The sequence below is a fragment of the Lepidothrix coronata genome, unplaced genomic scaffold, assembly GCF_001604755.1.
Source record: "Lepidothrix coronata isolate B3197 unplaced genomic scaffold, Lepidothrix_coronata-1.0 Scaffold60, whole genome shotgun sequence".
NCBI classification, from domain to species: domain Eukaryota; kingdom Metazoa; phylum Chordata; class Aves; order Passeriformes; family Pipridae; genus Lepidothrix; species Lepidothrix coronata.
Genome location: NW_016690240.1, coordinates 3,567,172 through 3,586,293, shown reverse-complemented (window position 1 = coordinate 3,586,293; position 19,122 = coordinate 3,567,172). Strand labels below are relative to the sequence as shown.

Sequence of the window (19,122 nt, the reverse complement as noted above, 5' to 3'; positions counted from 1 at the left end):
ACGAGCTCCATCTGCCCGGGGGGCTGGGAATCGAACCCGGGTCGCAGCGGTGAGAGTCCTGCACCCTAACCACTAGACCACCAGAGGCCCCGATACTTTAAGTAACAACTTGATGAAAAGCTTTTTTTTCAGGGGATATCATATAAACTAGATATAGATAGCTTATATACTAGATATATAGGTAACTTATATACTAGATGTAAAAATGAGCTATGAAGAGATATTTTGGTAATGTCAACAGTAAAATTCAGAGTATGTGTGTATATATGTGTGCATATATATATGTAATTTGGTGCCACACTTGATGAATTATCACTTCAGCTAGCAGGTATATGTGAAAAATGAGGCTATGAATATCAGACCAAGTATTTTTGACATTGTTTGCTTATTCCCCCCCCCCCAGTTAAAACATCATGTTAAACCCAAAATTCGTGAGGCAGTTGGAGATTTCCTCTTTGTTAGAATATCCATATGCAGCTACAACACAACTGCTTTTTTTCATGGGAGTGACATTGTCATCTGATTAACACTGGTACGTCTTCTGTGGAATGAAGATGGCATTATATACTTCTCAGCCTGTCCGTGCAGGTGCTAAATAGCCCCTGACGTTTCTTACCTTTAAATACAAGCCAACCAGGGCAGGAGTCCCTAAGCTATAATACACAAGCCACTTAGTGATACACAGTCCAGCACGTAGCTGGGAGCTATTGTTGTCCCAGATGGCATCTGTCACAATGCTCAGGAAGGGAGAATTCAGGATTTATCTTCTGTTTTATGAACATTGTTCTGGGATCACCATGACAGTTGGCAGAGAAGAGTATTTGTTTTGCTGTATGCTTTTCTTCATCTGCTTGGTGACAGTGGATTGTCCCTAAAAGACTAGATGTGTTTTACTCTGGAGCTTTTAAGTATATTCACATGGAGCTTTGTTTGGTACTGGTAGTTTGACTGATGTGAGTGCATGTCCAAGTAAGATATAGCAGATATGTGTGCACAGTTAGCATTTCCCGATGTTCAAGGCTATTTGCTTACAGTGGAACTCAATTTTATAAATAAATGTCTTTTCAAGCCTATTCCTTTATTGGCTGCTATAGGACTGGTACCAATCTCAGCACGTGTTTGCAAGCCAGTGTTTTTATGTGTTAGTTAAATGGTCTGCTTTTTATTAAAACTGAGTTTCTACTGAAGGAATTTGGCAAATTCTTATGAGCTTAACTTTTCAAAATGAGACAGGTTTAAAGCTATTTGGAATAATCTATCTTAGATGGAAAAGAGAACCTTTGCATGGTTAACCTTCTGTATTGTGTTGCTGCTTTGAGTAATAGAGCAGTAAAATCCAGTCTGATTAAAATCAGTAGGAGTCTTGTCAGGATTTTCTTCTTAAGACTTCTAAGCTATGCAGGTTAACCAGCCTCTTAAATGAAATTAATATTAGACATCTTACTCTAATTCCTTATTTCCTGGGAATTGCAGCAAATATGGAATATATAAAAATAACAATGTTCAGCTAGTATCATTCAGTTCAAGAAGTCAGAGCAGAAAAGTTCCATTAGTGTAAAAAGGCACTGCCAGCTAAAAATGAGCTATGGAGAGGTATTTTGGTATATGTCAGCAGTAAAATTCAGAGTGTGTGTGTACATATGTGTGAACATATATATGTCTGTAATTCGGTGCCACAGCTGATGAACTTTCAGTTCAGTTGCTGCTTGCTGAAAAGATTTTTTTCAGGAAACCATCCTGCCTGAAATTCCTTTTAGCCCTTATTAAAGGTGTGAAAGCATTTTTAATTTTTTCTTCAAAGTTCTCTGAACTCGGTTGAGGAAGATTTTAGAGAGATGTTCCAAGTAACATGGCTTATACATCACAACTTTCAGTGGGTACTTGGTGTATTGGAAATACCTTTGCTGCATTGTTAGACTTAGTTCTGCTTTTTTCTTGTTGTAATGAGCAGTCCAGTCACAACATTTATTTTTCCCTTTCTATTCTCCCATTTCCTAGAGAGTGATTTGCTTCTCAGAAAGAGTTTGACTGGGTTTCCTTTTTAGCTGGAGATCACATGACCTTGGGAGGTATAGCTGGAGTTCTGCCTTCATTTCACTGCCTGTTCTGTGCTTGGAGAGCTCCTTGCCAAGGGAGACGCAAACTGCAATTATCTGTACAAAGAAGCAAGGACTTTTTAAGATTAAGTTACGGGGCAACTATACCTGCTTTGTTCTGCATGGTGTTCAGAATACTTTCATGGTAAGAAGTGATGAATGTAAACTGAAATTTGGCCTTTCCTCAAATAATGGCATTTTTATGTGACATAGGGAGATATGAAGTTATTCTCCAGCAAAATACAGCAAGTGAAAGTTAATATAACTTTCTTGGAATTATATATTTTAATATTATGTAGTTATAGATGTACTTTTGTTTATCATCTATTTGAAATATATAGCCATTTAATCAGAAGAGAAAGCAATAACAGTTTATTATGAAAATTCCTAGCTTTTGTGATGCATCTGAATGTAACAAATCTTTCTCGTTTGATGTAAATTATGCTTTGTTTTTCAGGAATTCTTAGTGCAGGATGAAGCCTCAGGTACTTGCTGAAACTAAAACAGGAAAGCTATGTCAATTCTGTTTAGTCTCTGACATTAGTACCTTTGTGCTTTTGGTGCCTCAGGTGGCTCCAAAGAAATTGGAAAAGTGCCTAAGCAGCAGTATAATGGAATTTCAGGAGGGGCTACATGTCTAACCTGTTTGGGCATTCTGTAGATCCCATTTTCCTGCATCTGTAGTCAGTGGATATCTTTCAAATCTGCTTGATTATAATATCCAAACAGAAAAACCCAAACTCTGTATTAGAAATTGGCTTATTCTTCTGCAAGGGCAGGATGCTTTCTGGATTTGGCACTTGCTCCTTAGGCCATGAAGATGGAGAAGTTGTGAATGTAAACGTTAGGTCTTGGATAGCTTCAATAGAAACTGAGTGACAAGGTTTCACATGCTGTCTTAATGTCATTTCAGGGTCTACATATCTGTATGGGTAAAATGTGGTGGGGTTAGACAGACTAACTGGCTTCCAGCTGGACTGTTTGTCACAGAAATGAATTGCTTTGCCTCAGTTCTAGCCAGTACCCAGATTAGATGTTGGGTTCAGTTGTTGCCTCTGGCACTGAGGAATTACTCAGGGCTGTTTCATGCAAATGTACAGATTTGCTGGGGTTAATCAGATGCACCCTTTTTCAGTGTTTAGAAAGTCAAAGTCATTGCATAGGAGGAGGGTATTTTGGTAATGTAAACAGTACAAAATAATGAAATAAAATATTGATTTTTTTTTTCAACTATAGTTTTACTTTTTGCTATAGTTGCAAGTATTTATGTCCACAAATAAGGTGCTTAGAAATCTTTCTACCACTGAAAAGACAGCTATCTAGGAATTCCTTTGTTTGTTATTTTCAGGTACAAGCTGAAGACTGGATGCATACTGATATGGCTGGGTTTCTTGGATGCTGAAAATTGTGCTGATTTAGAGTTGACCAGAACTGGTTAAATGGCCAGCTGTCAAAGGAAAACCTTTTCCTTCAGCTATAGATACTGTGTTTAATTTGGGCAATTTAAGTTCCTTAGTGATAAGTTTTATTTTCACAGCTCAGCTTATCAGATCTGCTTAATCCTATTTGTTGATCATAGGGTACATTAGAAAAATTGTGATTCTTTAAAATTATTTATTGCACATAATTAGATTATTGCTTATAATCTTAAAATGTCATCTAAACTAATTATTGAACAGACTAATATAATTTCCATTGACTGTTGCTAAACAACTCTATTTAGAGAAGAGGGAAGTAAATTTGATATTGCATCTGGAGTCTGTCACTTAAAACTCTCCACTGTTAAATTTGTGCGACCTGTTTTGCAAAGACTTACCTTAACTTCTGCTGATTACTAAGTGTGTGGAAGAAGGAGGGGAAGGCTTTGAGGTATCCCTGCGACACGTGTCACTTCCATCCAAAAATCATGTTGGGGAAAAACAGCTACACTGAAAATGATGGATTGAATGGAAAATAAGCCACCTGGGATTAACTGTTGCCAAGAAAACATGTCCAAAAGGTGAATGTTTTAGGGAAACCACATCAGTGTTGCTCTGCTGAGGTTGCTTTGAGCTGGTCTTTCAAAACCAGGCAGTCTTACTAGCAGCTTCTTTTTCCAGTAAGGTGTGCAGATACATGCATGAGGCCACTTATGTGCAGAGAAGGTATTGGGGCCCTTTGTAATGCTGTCTGGAATTGCCAAAAAATCCGCTTGAGACAAGGCTGTTGGGCCTAAAAGCAGAGTCAGGTCTCTTAATGCTGCCTGAAGTCCTCTTCACTAGAACTCTGTGATGAGGAGAAGTTTTTTCCAGGAGAAATACTGGAAGTTTCTTTTTTCCACATAAGCAGGGCTTCTAGTCAGAGAATCAGGGGGAAAATACAGAAAAAAATGCAATGTTACACACGTTAAGCCATTGTACTCTTTTCTCCCTCTGTACTACTGCTTATTTGGAGAAACACCTCATTTTAGAACATGCAGTGGATGTTATAGAACCATACTATGTATTGAAATTTGCTGTTCTGTGTCCTGTAATGTGCCTCTGTGTAGTTTCAGTGCAGAGCAATGGTATGTGGTGTATTGTGTACTCTGGCATACTTCATTCCACAGAAATGGCCCTTGCCTGCCCTTTTCACTTTTGCAAAACACATTTACATAGGAAGGCTATTGATAGATTATAGAAGGTATCAAAATAGTATTTTGATACCTTCTATAATAGTATATCAAAATAGTGTTTGTAGCCTGGACTGATCCCAAAGGGAGCAGTTGAGTTGTCTTCCTGTTTTACCAACTGGAGGGGCTCCAGCAGTGCTGCTGGACTTGCTGTAGTTCACTGCACTGCAAAGGAAGAAAAGGCTTACCAGTGGCATGAAGGAGAGAACAGTGCCAGTGTTTGTGGTGCTTTGGTAGCATTTAGATGTTTTAAGTCCAAGAGGGTATAATTCCCTCAGTAATTTTTCTGAGGAGGATTCATCTTTAGTTTGGGATGTGTGATGTTCTTGAGCTGCTACATGTGCCCAGCATACACCTTGCTTGGCCTCTCATATGGTAGGATAGTCAGCTTTATGCAGCTTTATGCAGGCTGGTTAAAAAGGCATTGGGGTTCCTAACATGTCATAGCAAAGGGATTGGAGCATTTACCCACAAAACGAGTGCTCCTCAGTTTCCTTCTCAGCCTGGAAGTCTGAGTGGATGCTCAGTTGACTGGCTGCTGGACTCTTCTTGGATGACGACTCCGTGTTGAAGGAGTGAAGATTCACTAGACCAAAGGGGGTGGTAGCAAGGGGAAACTTGTTTTGCTGATGACTGAGGCCCCAACTTGTAAAATGAAAGTCTTGAATTTTGCTCTGTCTCCAGTAGCATTTGTACATCTAATAAAGAATTACTTGGTTTGTGATGCACAGTGAGTGCTTGGAATAGGGCTCCTGTTCTCATCTGGATGCTTTTTAAAAGAAGGAATTGTGTAGATGTCAAAAGCCAGGCAAGGGGTATGATTGTGAACCCTGATCGTGGTGTGTGCCTTTCAGCAGGCAGATAAAATACCAGTTTCTGCAGAAGGGCACAGGAAGGGATGAGGCTGAGCTGCCCCGTCATTTTCTTTGGCTTGCTTAGATGAGCCTGTCAGAAATGTGGCCCTCGATTATTGTGTCCCACTTACAGAATTTAGACCCTGGTAGATTCTATTATGGAAGGCAAATGCTGGGTGTTATAAGGCCAAAGTCCTTTGGAATCCTTATTTTGAGCATTTAGTAGGTTCACATGTGTTAATCTTGTTCTTTGTGAAGTTTTGAAGAACTTCTGCTTGGTCTGATCTGGTTGGTTATTAGTCACTGCTGTTTGGTTGATACTGGTTTGGTGGAGGTTTTTCTATTTATTTATTTTGAAAACCTGTGTAATTGCTTAACAATGAAGAAAAATAGATTGTAAGAGCAAAAAGGTTTTTAATAAAACTCTTCATTGCATGAACCTTAAGAATATTTGAATACTTCTACTGGCAGAATTCTTGCCAACTGGTTCTGTTAGCCCAGTGTATGTAGTATTCCTAAATGTAATATGTATATGTGTTATGTTATCTCCAGAGGGCAACAAGAAGTCACTACTATTCTTTCGTCCATCTCTTTGTTGGGTTTGTTTTCCTTTTTGGAGAGGTGAATAGAGAGCAAAAGCATATTTAAAAGTTCAGTTCCTTTCTGGTTTCACAGTGACCACTGCCAAAGTATCCAGAGACAGATGCTGTGAGTATTGCATGCCACTGTGCCTGGCCCTTTAATCTCTTCTAAGAAATTGAATCTTGCCCTTCCATGCCCAGTAGATGCTGCTGTTGAATCAATAACACTGAAAGAGGACAAGTGGAAAAAAGCTTTCAGAGCTCAGAAGATATGGTAAATATTCTGGTATCTTATTATGAGAAAAGGGGCTAATGTAAAAAAAAAAAAAAAGGCAGTGCCCATATTTAAATTTATATATCTGGCCTTGAGAATCTGTAGCATAAATGAGAAGTAAGCATTGCGTGTGTAACTGAGTTATAGGTTTAATGTCCTGTGGAAGAACTGCATTGAAAGTGGATTTCCTACTTGCATCTCCATTAGAGTTTTATTAAATATTTGTATTTATACTTTCATCCTAAGAAGCATGAATCCTGTCAGTCATGGTGATATCTCTGTAGCATGATACAATTTTGCAAACTATGCTATATGGTCAGAATAGGCATTCCTGCAGCCTCTCCCAAGTCTGCATTGTTTCTATGTAGCTGGAGCCTTGCCAAGTTGTTGAAGCACTTTTTAGGATGAAAACCTATGACACAGGATGGGCTTTGCGCACTTATTGAAGGAGACTATTCAGGGGAGGCAGGTCACTTCTGGAGGGGGGACTGGAAGAGAATAAAGAGGAAGACATTTAAAGGTGCTATTCACTGTTCAATAAGGTCATGTGCGGGGGAAGCTTTTTTGAAATTATTTTTTGCTGCGGACTGGTCTTCTAACAGAGTTTGAGAAGTAGTTTGTTATTGATACAAAAAACCCCATGTGAATAAAATACTGAGGAGACAAGTAATCTCACTGCTCCATTTTCATTCCCTGGTATATGGGAAAACACCTGCAGCTGCTGGTTTCCCTGGTAACAAGTTCACTGCAAAAGCCAAATGCACTACACTGAGCCTCTCAGTTTTACTGCATTCGAGAAGAGTTTAACATGCACACTTGGACCGTTTGACTGCATTTGTTTCTCAAATGCTGTGTCATTTGTGCTGTTCTCCTATAAAATGCCTGATTAAAGAAGATGTGCGACATGCTTTGGATTTTGGACAGAACAACAAAAAAGGTTGGTATTTACAAGCCTAAATGTGGACTCATTTTCTGTGTGTAAATATTTACTTACAGCTTCTATTTTTCTGAACACTTACTTTTAAAGTCTTGCCTTCTAAAGCTCAATGCTATTGTTTGTATATTGTTGCAGTCTTAGCTGTTTTTTGGAGCTGGAGATCAGAGTGCTGCTGAAAGGAATTGCTAGTACATTTGCCATATAACAGAATTTTGGCAGGACATTGGTTTTATTTGTAGTTCGTGTAAGTAACTTAATATGGGATACATGCATGTGCTCTCACAGATGAGTATTTTTGCTCTGACTGTGAGAGGAGTATGATTTCATATATTGTGTTAGAAGATTTTAGTGATGCTTATGATTAGCTTCAACTGTTCGAGCCAAAAATAAATCTATGTGTGGTTGTGTAATTATATCAGAAAGAATTAATTTAAAACTTACTTGTATTATTGAACTTTAAGAAAGAAAAACTCTGTTAAGCAAGTATTGCGTGAGAATTGGATTGTTTTTCAGCAGGTGTGTTTAGCACAGCTAAACGTATGTGTGTACCTGGGCCACAAGTACATGAGGTAGAAGTCACATTTGTGACTCTCTGTTCACAAAAGAGTTTCCCATATATATTGGAAAAATAACATATAGTTCTGAGAAGACTAGGCTTTACAGAAAAACACAACACATGTTGACAAAACATTGTCAGTAAAGGCAGTAATTCCATAGTGGGATTGCTTCCTAAAATAGGTTTTTAAATGTTTCATAAACTCCTTTTCTTTTCTAAAAGGAGGCAGCTGTTCACGTGAAATTATATGAGTTTAGTCACTAGGCCTTTGTATTTAGTGTTTTAAACAACCTTTGAATCTGAGACCTTACTGTGTTCCCCCCACAGATAATGTCAGCTGTCATTGCTGAGGTATTTCTTTTTAAAGAGTTCTCTCTCTAGGAAAGAAGTTTTCATGGACTTTCTTTTATTACTATTTGCTTTGGGTGCTCTAAGTTACTAATATTGCATGAGAATGGTCCATGTGCTTAGTGTGTACAAACTGAATCTATTTGGGGATTGAGGAGGTGGGAAGAGCAGGCAGATAAGGCAGATGTAGAGTGAAAGAATTATTTGTATGTTGTGGCTATTCGTTTCTGTTTTCCAAATCCTATCCTACCTCTCCTTGTTGCCTTTACACATTTAAAAATCTAGACAACAAAAACATTTTTTCTATTGTAAAGCAAACAATTTAGTTTCTTGAACACTGTGCTGCCTCATTCCATGAAAGCAATAAAATTAAAGTTAAACCATTTAATAGCAACTTCTGCTTTTTGAGAACTCTTTGCTTGCAGCCCTCTGCCCCACTGCCAATTACTCTACAAGACATCCTATTTGTCCATACATGTGACAGTGAAGAGAAATCTGATATTTAGAAAGATGAAGTAGGATAACACTTTTTAAATGTAACTTTGTGTTGTGGAAAGCTTTTTGATACTTAAAGAATCTCTGACTTCTGTTTTTGATAACATAATTTCAAACATTATTTCCTAGATTGTTTATTGTTATGCATTTCTTTGGATTTACTCAGTAGAGCCTTCCAGCCAAAGTTACTTAATGATTTATGCTTTTGTAGCAAGGGATCCTAGCAATTGCATATCCAACCATACTAATAACCACAGATGCAAACGTGACTGTTTCCTTAATGCCTGTCTTGTTTTTCTCTAAAGGGTTGGTTGAGATCTCGAAGGAATCAAATGGCTCTTAGGGGGGTGCTAATGTAGATCAGTCTGCATGGGCCAAAGAGACTTTTCCTTTCATGTGTGTTGGTGTGGTATAGCTAAAGCTTCAAGTCAGGCCTTTCAGTGCATTGCATCTGTCATCCTCAGGCCTCTGTATGCTGCCCTTTGGAATCGCGATTTTAAATTACAGTTCAAAATGCTAAACCTCCCCGTTCTGCCCATTGCTTGTTTGTGCTCTGCTGATGCAGTGACAGTATTAAGCCCTGAAAATGCTCTTTCTCTTGGGTACACAAGTGGGAACGGTGAAGAGGATCTAAGTGTTCCTCTTCAGAGATCCAGACATTGCCATGAAGTATTCAGGAACATGATTGGAGACCAGTCCATTTTTCATCTGCTGTCTTGGAAAAGGCCATATGGTACCATAACTTCTTCTTTCCTTGAAGTCCTTCCCAGGCTCTACATCCTGACAATAATCATGCAGAAGCATTGTATGCAAAGACAAATATATGAGCATGTACAATGAAGTACTGTGAGATGCTATGGTTTTTGTCTGACATTAATGTATTTTTCCTTTACTGTCTTGGAAATTTTTGTGTACTTCTGAATTTTTTATTAAATCATATTTTTTTTTCAGTGTTATCATAAACAGTATCTGATGAGCTGAACCAAAATTTGCACTTAGATGTGCTCTTGGAATCAGCACATCCAACTTATACCAAATCGTGTTTCAGTAGGCATTCAGCTACTGAGCTTTTGACAAAGCTCTGTGCTGCAGTTCAACCTTGATGTCATAGTTGCAGCTGATGAGTAAACAACTGATGTTTTGAGGCTCTGGGAGGGAGCTGGCAGTTGAAGGAGTGAGTAGTTTTCAGCCTGTTGAAACTGATCTTGTAAAGAGAAGAACTCCGAGCAAAACTTTGCAGAAACAAACTTGAAGTGCACGAGAAATAGCAAGAGCACAAAATGTCAGGTTTTGCAGAAATCTCACTTCAAACTTTTTTAGATATTATAAAACATGACTTAACAGACAACAGATACAGTACAAGAAGAACATGATTAAAAATTAGCTGTTGAAAAGACCAGTGTTGAAGATACTTCAATGCACCACTTGGTGCATCTTGGAGATTAGTTACCAATAACTGTGCAGCTGAGCTGACAGCATTGGATAGGGTTAGAAACAAATATGCCTCATGAGTTGGAATAGGAAATATTGTACTGGACTCTGGGGATGAGTCTCTCTGTGTGCCTGTTCCTCTGCGTTAATCTTTGTGGATTTATGGAGCCAATTCTTGATCATGGTTGTGATGTTTTTTAAAGTATCTGGACATCATAAAGCTTAAAAAATAATTTGAAATTGAAGCCCATGCAACCTCTTATGTGTAATAGGTGGTTTGTCAAAAAGCACTTCATTTTACTGCATTTAAAGTAAGTGAAAAAAACCCAGTATTGCATTAAGTTTGTCAGTGACAACAGAATCCTTGTTATGGATTGGAAATAACTGTAAGAGTGAAAGAGGGAAAGTAAGAAAAAAAAATGGCAGTATGTAATCAAAATAACAAGGACCCGCATGCATCCTTGCTTACATTTTTCTTTCCAAAGCAGTAACTGTTCAGGACTGTCATCCTTCAAGAAAACTTACAGCATTACTTCCATAAACCTATTAAAGCAAAAATTCAATCTTTCTGTTTCAAGAAGGTATGAAATGATTGTTTGGATGTGGCCTACAATGTAAAGAAATCTAAGTGACATTTCCCTTTCTAACAGCTTTACCATAATGAAGCAGAGAACTATAAACTGAAGAGCAGTCATTTTCCCTCACTTACTGAGGTTTTATGCAGACTATCTCTGAGGAAAGATCAGTTTAATTTGTCTTGTTTGAGAAGTACCATATTCTGTGAAGAATATTAAATGGAACAAAAAACAGATCTCAAAATGTTCACTATTTCGTATCCTAATTTTAAAAAAAAACCCACAAACCCAAAAATAAATTGTGGATGGGACATAGTGATTTTCGCTTGTCAAGAAATGAAAAAGTTGTAACTGCCAAACATTTTTCTCAGAGGCATTTTTTTCTCACTACCTGGAATCTCCTGCCACTTCTGATAATATCTGCTGTATTAAGCATCCATCAACACAAATAAGAAAACAATGCTACTTTATTAACTGAAGATTGTGTGCAGTAAAATAGATGGGGCAATAGGCCTGTTAAGAAAATATACAGAGACAAGTTTTCAAGCTCTATTGTGAAAGACACAAAGGTATGATTGAAGGACTTGTGATGAGTGTTCTGCAGCAAGGCTGAGATCTTGCATTCAGCACTGAATTTGCATTCAGCCTCTTCGGCTGCAGGTGAAATACCCTTGTGGTTGCTGGAAATTATTTTCCGATTTCTAGGTGGTTTTTGAGACTTCTTAAATTTTCCTGTTTGGCATCAAGAGAAAGCCAAGTCCTTTAGCAGTAGTTGAGGTGCAGTCTGGGAGGGAGGCCAGCATCCAGGGCAGAACAGTACATAGCACTGAGGCAGCACATCTGCCAGAGGTGGGAAAAGGGAAAAGCTTTCTGTCACCCTAAAACTCCACTGAGTGCTATTTTTTAAAAGATGTAAAAGTGGAAAAGGGTAATCAAATTTTAAGATACATTCTGTTCCATCCTTGGAGGTATTTAAAAGTTATGTAGATGTGGCACTTAAGGACACGGTTTAGTGGTGGACTTGGCAGTGCTGGGTTAATGGTCAGACTCAATGATCTTAAAGATCTTTTCCAACCTAAATGATTCTGTGATTTTAAAAATATCTGAATTAAAGTTGACATCCTTCTACTGTGTCCTTTATCTGTGATAAAACTTGTCAGCCTGTACCTCAGGGGGAAGCACTTCAGTTTTATTCTGTGTAATCAAATGGAACGGTCTTGGAAATACCCTAGTTTTTTATTCTGAATACTTTTTATATTGCTGATTGTATGTAAAATTAACAATTTTAAGTGGCTGTTAAATATCACTTTTTGTTACAGGGAAATTTCATGAGTGTTTTAAATCCTGACTCTTGAATGGTAGACCTGCTGCACTTTTATATTTACAGCTAGTTCTTTTGAAACAGCAATTTTTAAAAAGTAGGGCATATAATAAAATTTAGACTTCTAATACTCCAAATCTGAACACACACACATGATTTGATTTAAAGTCTAATAGTTTTTAGGAGACCTCAAAGGTTGAGCTTTTAAAAAAATATCGAACTCTTTTGGAGAGAAGAAATTAATTTTATGATCCTTCATCCTGCATTTCCTTTGAAAAGAAAGTCACCCTGAAAACAGAAGACAAAAGATGTGTTTTCTGCATCCATTTAATTTCTGCATTTATATATGTAATACTAACTCTGTGGAAGAATAAGATTATGACATCTCTGCATCCATACTCTACTGTCTATTTAATTACCATGGTACCTTTTAATATATGACCCCCTAAAACCAGATCTCCCTGATATCCAATTTTTTTTATATATGGTTAAAGCACTGTGGTTTCATTTCTTTAGAGGCTGGAGAAATTTCCCTTCTGTAGCCTTTCCTTTAACTATACATACATGTGGAAGTGCCCCAAAGAAGGAAGTAATAGTGATGCTTAATTTCTTTCCATATTACTTCTGTTTGCAGCAAGTTCATTCCTTGTTCACCTTTATGCTTTCTGTCCTTGGTCTTCCTAACTTCCTACAGGAAGTGCTTCCTTCATCTGTAAAGATATTTCAGTAAACTTAGAAAGGTAAGGTCTTACTTGGCACTGCACTGGCAAAAGGCAATAATCATTCATTTATTGCCATGCCTGCTTTTAGAGGAGTGCAGCTGTGGGCACATCTGGATAGTTTGTCTCCTCAGACTGGAGAAGGATAAAGGACTGGAGCAGATCTCAGCTGAGCGGGGGCAGTTGGAGGTGTTAAACTAAATAAACTCTTTCAAGGCTGTTGGCTCTGCAGTGATTACTTAATCCCATGTGGCAAAAAAGGATGAAGAAGAAAACTGAATGAAGCAGTTACTAAGAAACTTGATGCTCTTTTGAAACACAGAAGACCCGTAGAAGAGATTCCAATGACATTTCATTCAAGCAAGGGAGGCTGGGGAAAAAGAAGATGCTGCCTGTTACGCTAGGAAGTACTGAAACCTGTGATCTGGTCAATCATTTACAGTTAATTCAGGCTGAAGAGCCTAACTACAAAACTTCACAGAAGTATGAGGAATGCTGCTTTAGTGGGAAACTGAGATACAGATATGAAAGAAATGAAATAGGGAAGAGTTAATAACTAAGCTAAGCTTTAAGGACTAATCTTGATTTTTTTTTTTTTTATTTTTTTTTTTGTAAGTAGAGACTAGATTGCAAGTAATAGGGGAAAGGGCAAGGTGTTTAGGGAAGAAGACTGCAAGTAGTGGGAGCTGGACTGTAGCAGGACTGGGCTCCATTGGAAAGAGGCCATCAAATAGAGATAACTATATTGCATTTCATCCATCTTCCTTTATTTCTCAGCCATGGACCTGGGCAGTAATGGAAAGGAAGGTAGAATGAAGCTTTTCCTCTGCTGCTGAGTACTTGGTCTGGCTACCACCTTGGCCTGGTCCCTGTGTGGAGCTAACACACATTCCATGTGAGGGAGCATGGAGAACAGCTTCTAGGACCTTTTTTTCTGTACGGTGCTTACTTTCTTAAAGGAAAGTATTGAAGTTGAGGAGATACTGAGGACTTGATGGAGATTTGTTAAATTTATATGATAATAAAACAAGGCATAATTGTGATGGGATTCCTCTGTTAAAGGCTCCTGCACATCTGAAAGCATCTTTAGTCTGTGTTCCTGTGTGAATGAACCTTGCCTGTAGTCTGGCCTTTTTTAAGTGTTTGAGTGTCAAGTTTTTAAGAAGGAAAGACTTATTTTTTCCTTCCTCCATGTATTTGCTAGGTTCTGTGTATTCCTTTAGATTGCGAATCTAGGAACAATTTTCTCCTTGTGAAAGAGTGAGGTGTTGCCAAAACCAGAATACTGCCATCTCTGCTTATGAATCCCAGTTTCAAATCCCAGATGCTTTACATAATAAAGCCTAACTGGGCTGATTACCAAGAGAACTCAGTCATTCAGAGAAATAAAAGGGAAAAATCCCCTTGCTTCATGAAGGAAGAACTGGTGCCAAGAGGAGGTTGAAATGTTAAAAATGCATTTTCTGTTTGGATCTTTCATATCAACTGTCCTGTTTCCCTTTTCTTTCCTCTTTTATTTAAGACTGTATTGCTCTTGTGCAGTGGGTGCATGTGGAAGTTTTTTGTAAGACCTGTGAGGACCTAGATTTATGAAATACACATTCAATAGGTCTCTTCCCTCTGCAGGAGCCCAGCTTAGGTAAGTCTTTCTGGCTATATTTGCAGGATCTTCAGACAATGACGTGGATGCCTGAAGCTTCATTGCTTGCACAGTTTATGGTTTTGTGGCATGTGATGTTGGGGCCATCCAGAAAAGAGCGTGCTGATTTGGCTGCCTGATATTGACCATGTGGTATCACTAGAAAGCAGGATGGAATGTTTGGCAGAGGATTCGGCTGCACAGGCATAAACATCCATATGCTCTGCCTGTTCCCTTTGCCACAAGTGATGTGCCCATGTAAAGCAGCAGGGAGACCTGTATGTGTTTTCATTTCTTGTAGTCCTATTTTGTATTCTATAAATAGTTTTTCTTCTACTGCTACTAAGCTCCTATGGGTCAAACTGGAAGCCCTCTCTTGGATTAATAATTGATTAAAAAACAAGAAATGGGGAGTTGCTTTAGGTGGGGAGTTTTCTGTGGGTGGAAGGGGAGTTACTGGTGGAGTAAAGCAAGGATTTCTGCAAGGGTTCCAGCTATTGAACATAATCCCAAATGAGCTGGAAATGGAAAGCAAGCATGTAAATCTAAAATTTGGAAATATGTGAAAATATCTATGCAAAATAGTAAAATTCAGTGCTGAATGCAAACACTTGGATGATAAATTGGTGATGTTAAGTAACTGATCAGTAGAGAAAGTGAAATTAATTGTTTGAACAGAGTGACACCTGTGAGAAAAGACAATGCTATTCTAGCTGTTCCCCTCACTGAGAGACCTTGACTGACTGTGGGTAGTGCCCTGAAAACAGCAGCAGCACTGTCAGCACTCAGTGTTGGTCCGAAAGGCAAACAGAGCACTACAAACTGCTGAGAGGGAAACCAAGAACAATAAAATCCCTGTGTCATTTTGTAATCTTTGCTGTGCCCACTTCTCGAGTACCATGTTCAGTTTTGTTCTCTTTGTTATAGTAGAATTAGGGTATGTGAAGGAATGGTGAAGGCAGTCAGAGGTATGGGGTTGCTTTTGTACAAATGGGAACTAATTAGTGTAGGAAATTTTCTGTCTGGAAAACAGGCAATTGGAGGAGACATAATATCACCTACAGTGGAGGTCTGTATAGTCATGAATGGGTTGGGGAAGTGAATAGAGAGTGTTTATTTCCTGGGGTTTTTTTCCACTGCTTCACAAAAGGCAAACTGGGGCACACAGAAAACTTTCAGGAAGGTAGTTTAAACAAAAACAGTTTTTCACACTGCACATAAATAAATTTTGAAACTCACTGATGACTGATTTAGTGAATGGAGATCAAAGTAAACTGAGCAAAGAAATCTTTAGATATATTATAGAAAGTATCTTTTGCTCAAGCAAAACTCATTAAATGATTATTTGCTAATGGTTACTGGTTTGGCTCCCCACGTGAGAGGACAGCTGTGTGTTACTTCTGGAACATTTTCAAAATAGCTACAATTTCTTGAAAAACTAGGTAATGTTATTTGGGTGAAGCTGTTTGAAAACAGGAGATGTGTGATGTTGCTGTGGTTGAACAGGGTTTGCTGAAGACCACAGCCAAGACCAAAGCATAATAGAGTACTGAAGGAAAAAAATAACACTGCTGTGGCTTTCAAATCCAATAGAAGTTGAGAAAAAAGTCAATACAAATCAGATCATATATTACATCCATGTAGCCATGGAAGTCGATTGATTAAATTCTGCAATACATTTGCTCCTTGCTTATTATCTTTGCAGTTTCACTGAAAGAAATAGGAGTATAGACCGTTTGACAAAAATGTTTCCACTGCATTTTAAATATGTAAGGCAGAACTGAAAAACTGTGTGTTCCTCAAATTTCTTTATGAATTCCTCTGTTGCAGTAGGGGCTTGCCTGGGACTGGTGAAGATATTTTGCTAAAGGTGATACATTAGCAGAAGTTAAAAATCAGAATTCCAGAAGCTGCTTGAATTTTTCATAAAAAAAAATCACATTGTACCTGAAAAATGACAACATCTCCTATTGTGTTTACAGACTCAGTGCTAGAACTGGACACCAGTCCTTTTACTATTAAGTTTTAATTTGGCATGAGGTGTGTGGGACTGAAATGGCATGTTTAACTCCCTATTATGATTGTCATGATGACCTGCAGATGTGTGGGGGATCAAGTACAAACTTCAAGGGAATGAAAATTACAATAGCTCACCTATAATACTGTAGTATACTAATGTTGTATTTTCAGGACTGTTTCAATTCCTTAGGTAGCTCATGGTTAGATATTAGTTTGATTTGTGTTGCAAGAAAGCTCAGTTGGTTCTTCATGTTAAGAGCTGATTTTAGTTTAAGGTCTGTTTCTTTACTCTGACTCAAGATTTATGAAAACATGGGTGATCCTATTTCAGATCTTCAGAGATCATAATCTCACATTTAGTTGAGTGTCTTGAAAATAACTTTGTCCCTTTCACTCGGTAGAAAAGATAGGCCAAAGCTTCTTAGGAAGACAAGGGTGCCTGATTTCAATGAAGGAACATGATTAAACAAGTACATGGTTGCAAATAACCCACTTTTAGGCAAACTAACTTTCAGTCTGGCTAACTAAACCTTTCACTTTGATGCTTTGGTCATACCTTGCATGTTTTGAATTTGTTCAAAGGTGTAGAACTTATATATAAAGTGGCAGTGTTGGTGTAACTTAGGTTTAACTAGCATATTAGGGTTCTTCACTCATTTTGCACGTGATCCTGAGACTTCACTGGCTGATGTAATAAAATTCATCACTACATTTATATCTTCCTTGTCATTTATTATTTCACTGAGAAACTCCATGGAAAGATGGATCTTATGATATATGGGAGGCTTAAGCAGCCCGCTGATTTTCCAAGGAAAATATGAAATTACTGTTTAACTGAGGCAGGACATTCAAGGAAAGCTGGGACTGAACTAGCATCTTCTCTTGCAGTAGGTGCTTATGAATGAATTAGTCTCCTGCACTTCCTGCTGCACCAGGAAATGGGGTAATCTTACAAGTGAACTTTGGTGTTCTGCATATGCTAAAATGTCTTAGGTCTTTAACTTGTTGCAGTCAACAAATCCCATTGACTGACAGCTGGAGTTCTCCCTGGGCTGTCTTTGGATGTGATATTCTGTTGCACAGCCTTTGTTTCAAAACAAGTCTAGTAATCCATATATACCTGCAGACTTGCACACCTTTTTTCCTTCCTTTGCTCCTCCTGGTTCACCATCTGAATGATCAGAGCCTGACCTGGTACTCGTGGTCTTGCTGCACGTCACTTGTTCCTTTGCAAAAATGCAGTCTTAAATGACAGTCAGAGAAACAAAGTACTTTTTGCGTATAAAGTTCCTGCAGATCCTGTTTTTCAGTGGTAATACTTTGTTATGGAAAAGCTTAAGTGAAGACTTCTTTTTGTCATTTCTAAGAATATAGAAATGCAAACATATATGGCTCTAGTCATATATAATACATGGAGCTGCTGTAGGCCTGCCATAATTTCAGTAGAAATAATGTAAATTAATGTAGTAAATTAATTACCTCAATCAATTTTATTGGCAGAGGAAGCCCAGATACATTGATGGGTCCTCTTAAATTTTACTTCATGCCTTCTCTAATGTTATTGTTGAGAGTTATGAACAAGTCATCATAGTTGTCCACTTAGTTTCCTGGGAAAGGCCATTGTTTTTTGCCTGCTGTATGTAATCTGTAGAAAAGAATCTTTATCTTAAATAACACAGTACAGTCCTTTTAAGCACACAGAAAAACATCCCTTTTTCTTTTAGCCATAGATAACTATTTGTGTATTTTAATGGCTAAAATATAAGAGGACATGGATAAAACTAATAGGATGATTAGAAGAGTGGGAGAATGCAGCTGACCATCAGCAAAAACATGCCAATAATGAGATTTAGCAGGTGTCGAGATACCCTTTTAAAAATATAAGTGTTAAAAGCCTCATAGTTTGAAACTTGTAAAACAGTCTGTATAAAAGCACTGAAAATCAATTATGAGGAGCAGTCGTATAGCACTGTACTGCTTTCAGTCTTGTAGGATTTTCTGTATCCCTAAAAGTTTTCCAGTGGTACTGTAGCCTCTATAGCAAATGGAAATGTACTGATTATGAGGCTTGCTGCAGCGGTTCTGTTGTGTATACTCCATACACCTTGAGAGGTCCATAGATCCTGACCCTCATAGTCCTTTGCCTAAGGTGGTGGTACAGTTTCTGTGGAAATGAGGATTTCGCAAAATTTCAAGACTGCTGCGGCACATTTAAGCAGTTCAACTCCTCCAAATAGTCCAGAAGACAGCTGTGTTAGGAAATTTGAAGTCTTCAGCCTTCAAAAATAACCATTTCGAACCGAACGTGGAGGTATCATGCGGGCTGGTGAGAGCGGAATCGCCCTTGGCGTGTTCAGTGGGAAGGCATTTTCATTCCCAGCTACACACCCTGGCACCAAACTGGCAAGAAGGTAGAGAGGAGCCTTAGCATTCACGTAAGCGTGAGTGAGGATGGGGCTTTCTGCGAGCTCCGGCTGCTCCCCGTTCGATGCAGCGCAGCCCTTCCCTGCCGCTTGGAAGAGGCGGGAGATGGGTCGGCTCATCAACGCTTCGCATTAATTCTGGCGTTTGAGGACTCCACTGCGGGCAAACTCTCACGCAGCGCAGGGGAGAGAAGTTCTAAGCGG

At 38.4% G+C, this 19,122-nt stretch overlaps 1 protein-coding gene across 7 annotated transcripts in view; it reads left to right on the top strand.

Annotated features, from left to right (window-relative positions):
* The window catches only part of MCF2L (MCF.2 cell line derived transforming sequence like), a 162,017-nt gene that overhangs the window by 16,037 nt on the left and 126,858 nt on the right, over positions 1-19,122 (top strand). The window contains exon 1 of one of the 7 annotated variants that reach the window (XM_017817364.1): positions 7,243-7,392. The exons of the other annotated variants lie outside the window; for them this stretch is intronic. Coding sequence (XP_017672853.1) covers positions 7,302-7,392 — 91 coding nt within the window. The 5' untranslated portion in view covers positions 7,243-7,301. Of the gene's footprint in view, positions 1-7,242; positions 7,393-19,122 lie in introns of those variants that run through there. 7 annotated transcript variants of the gene reach the window in all.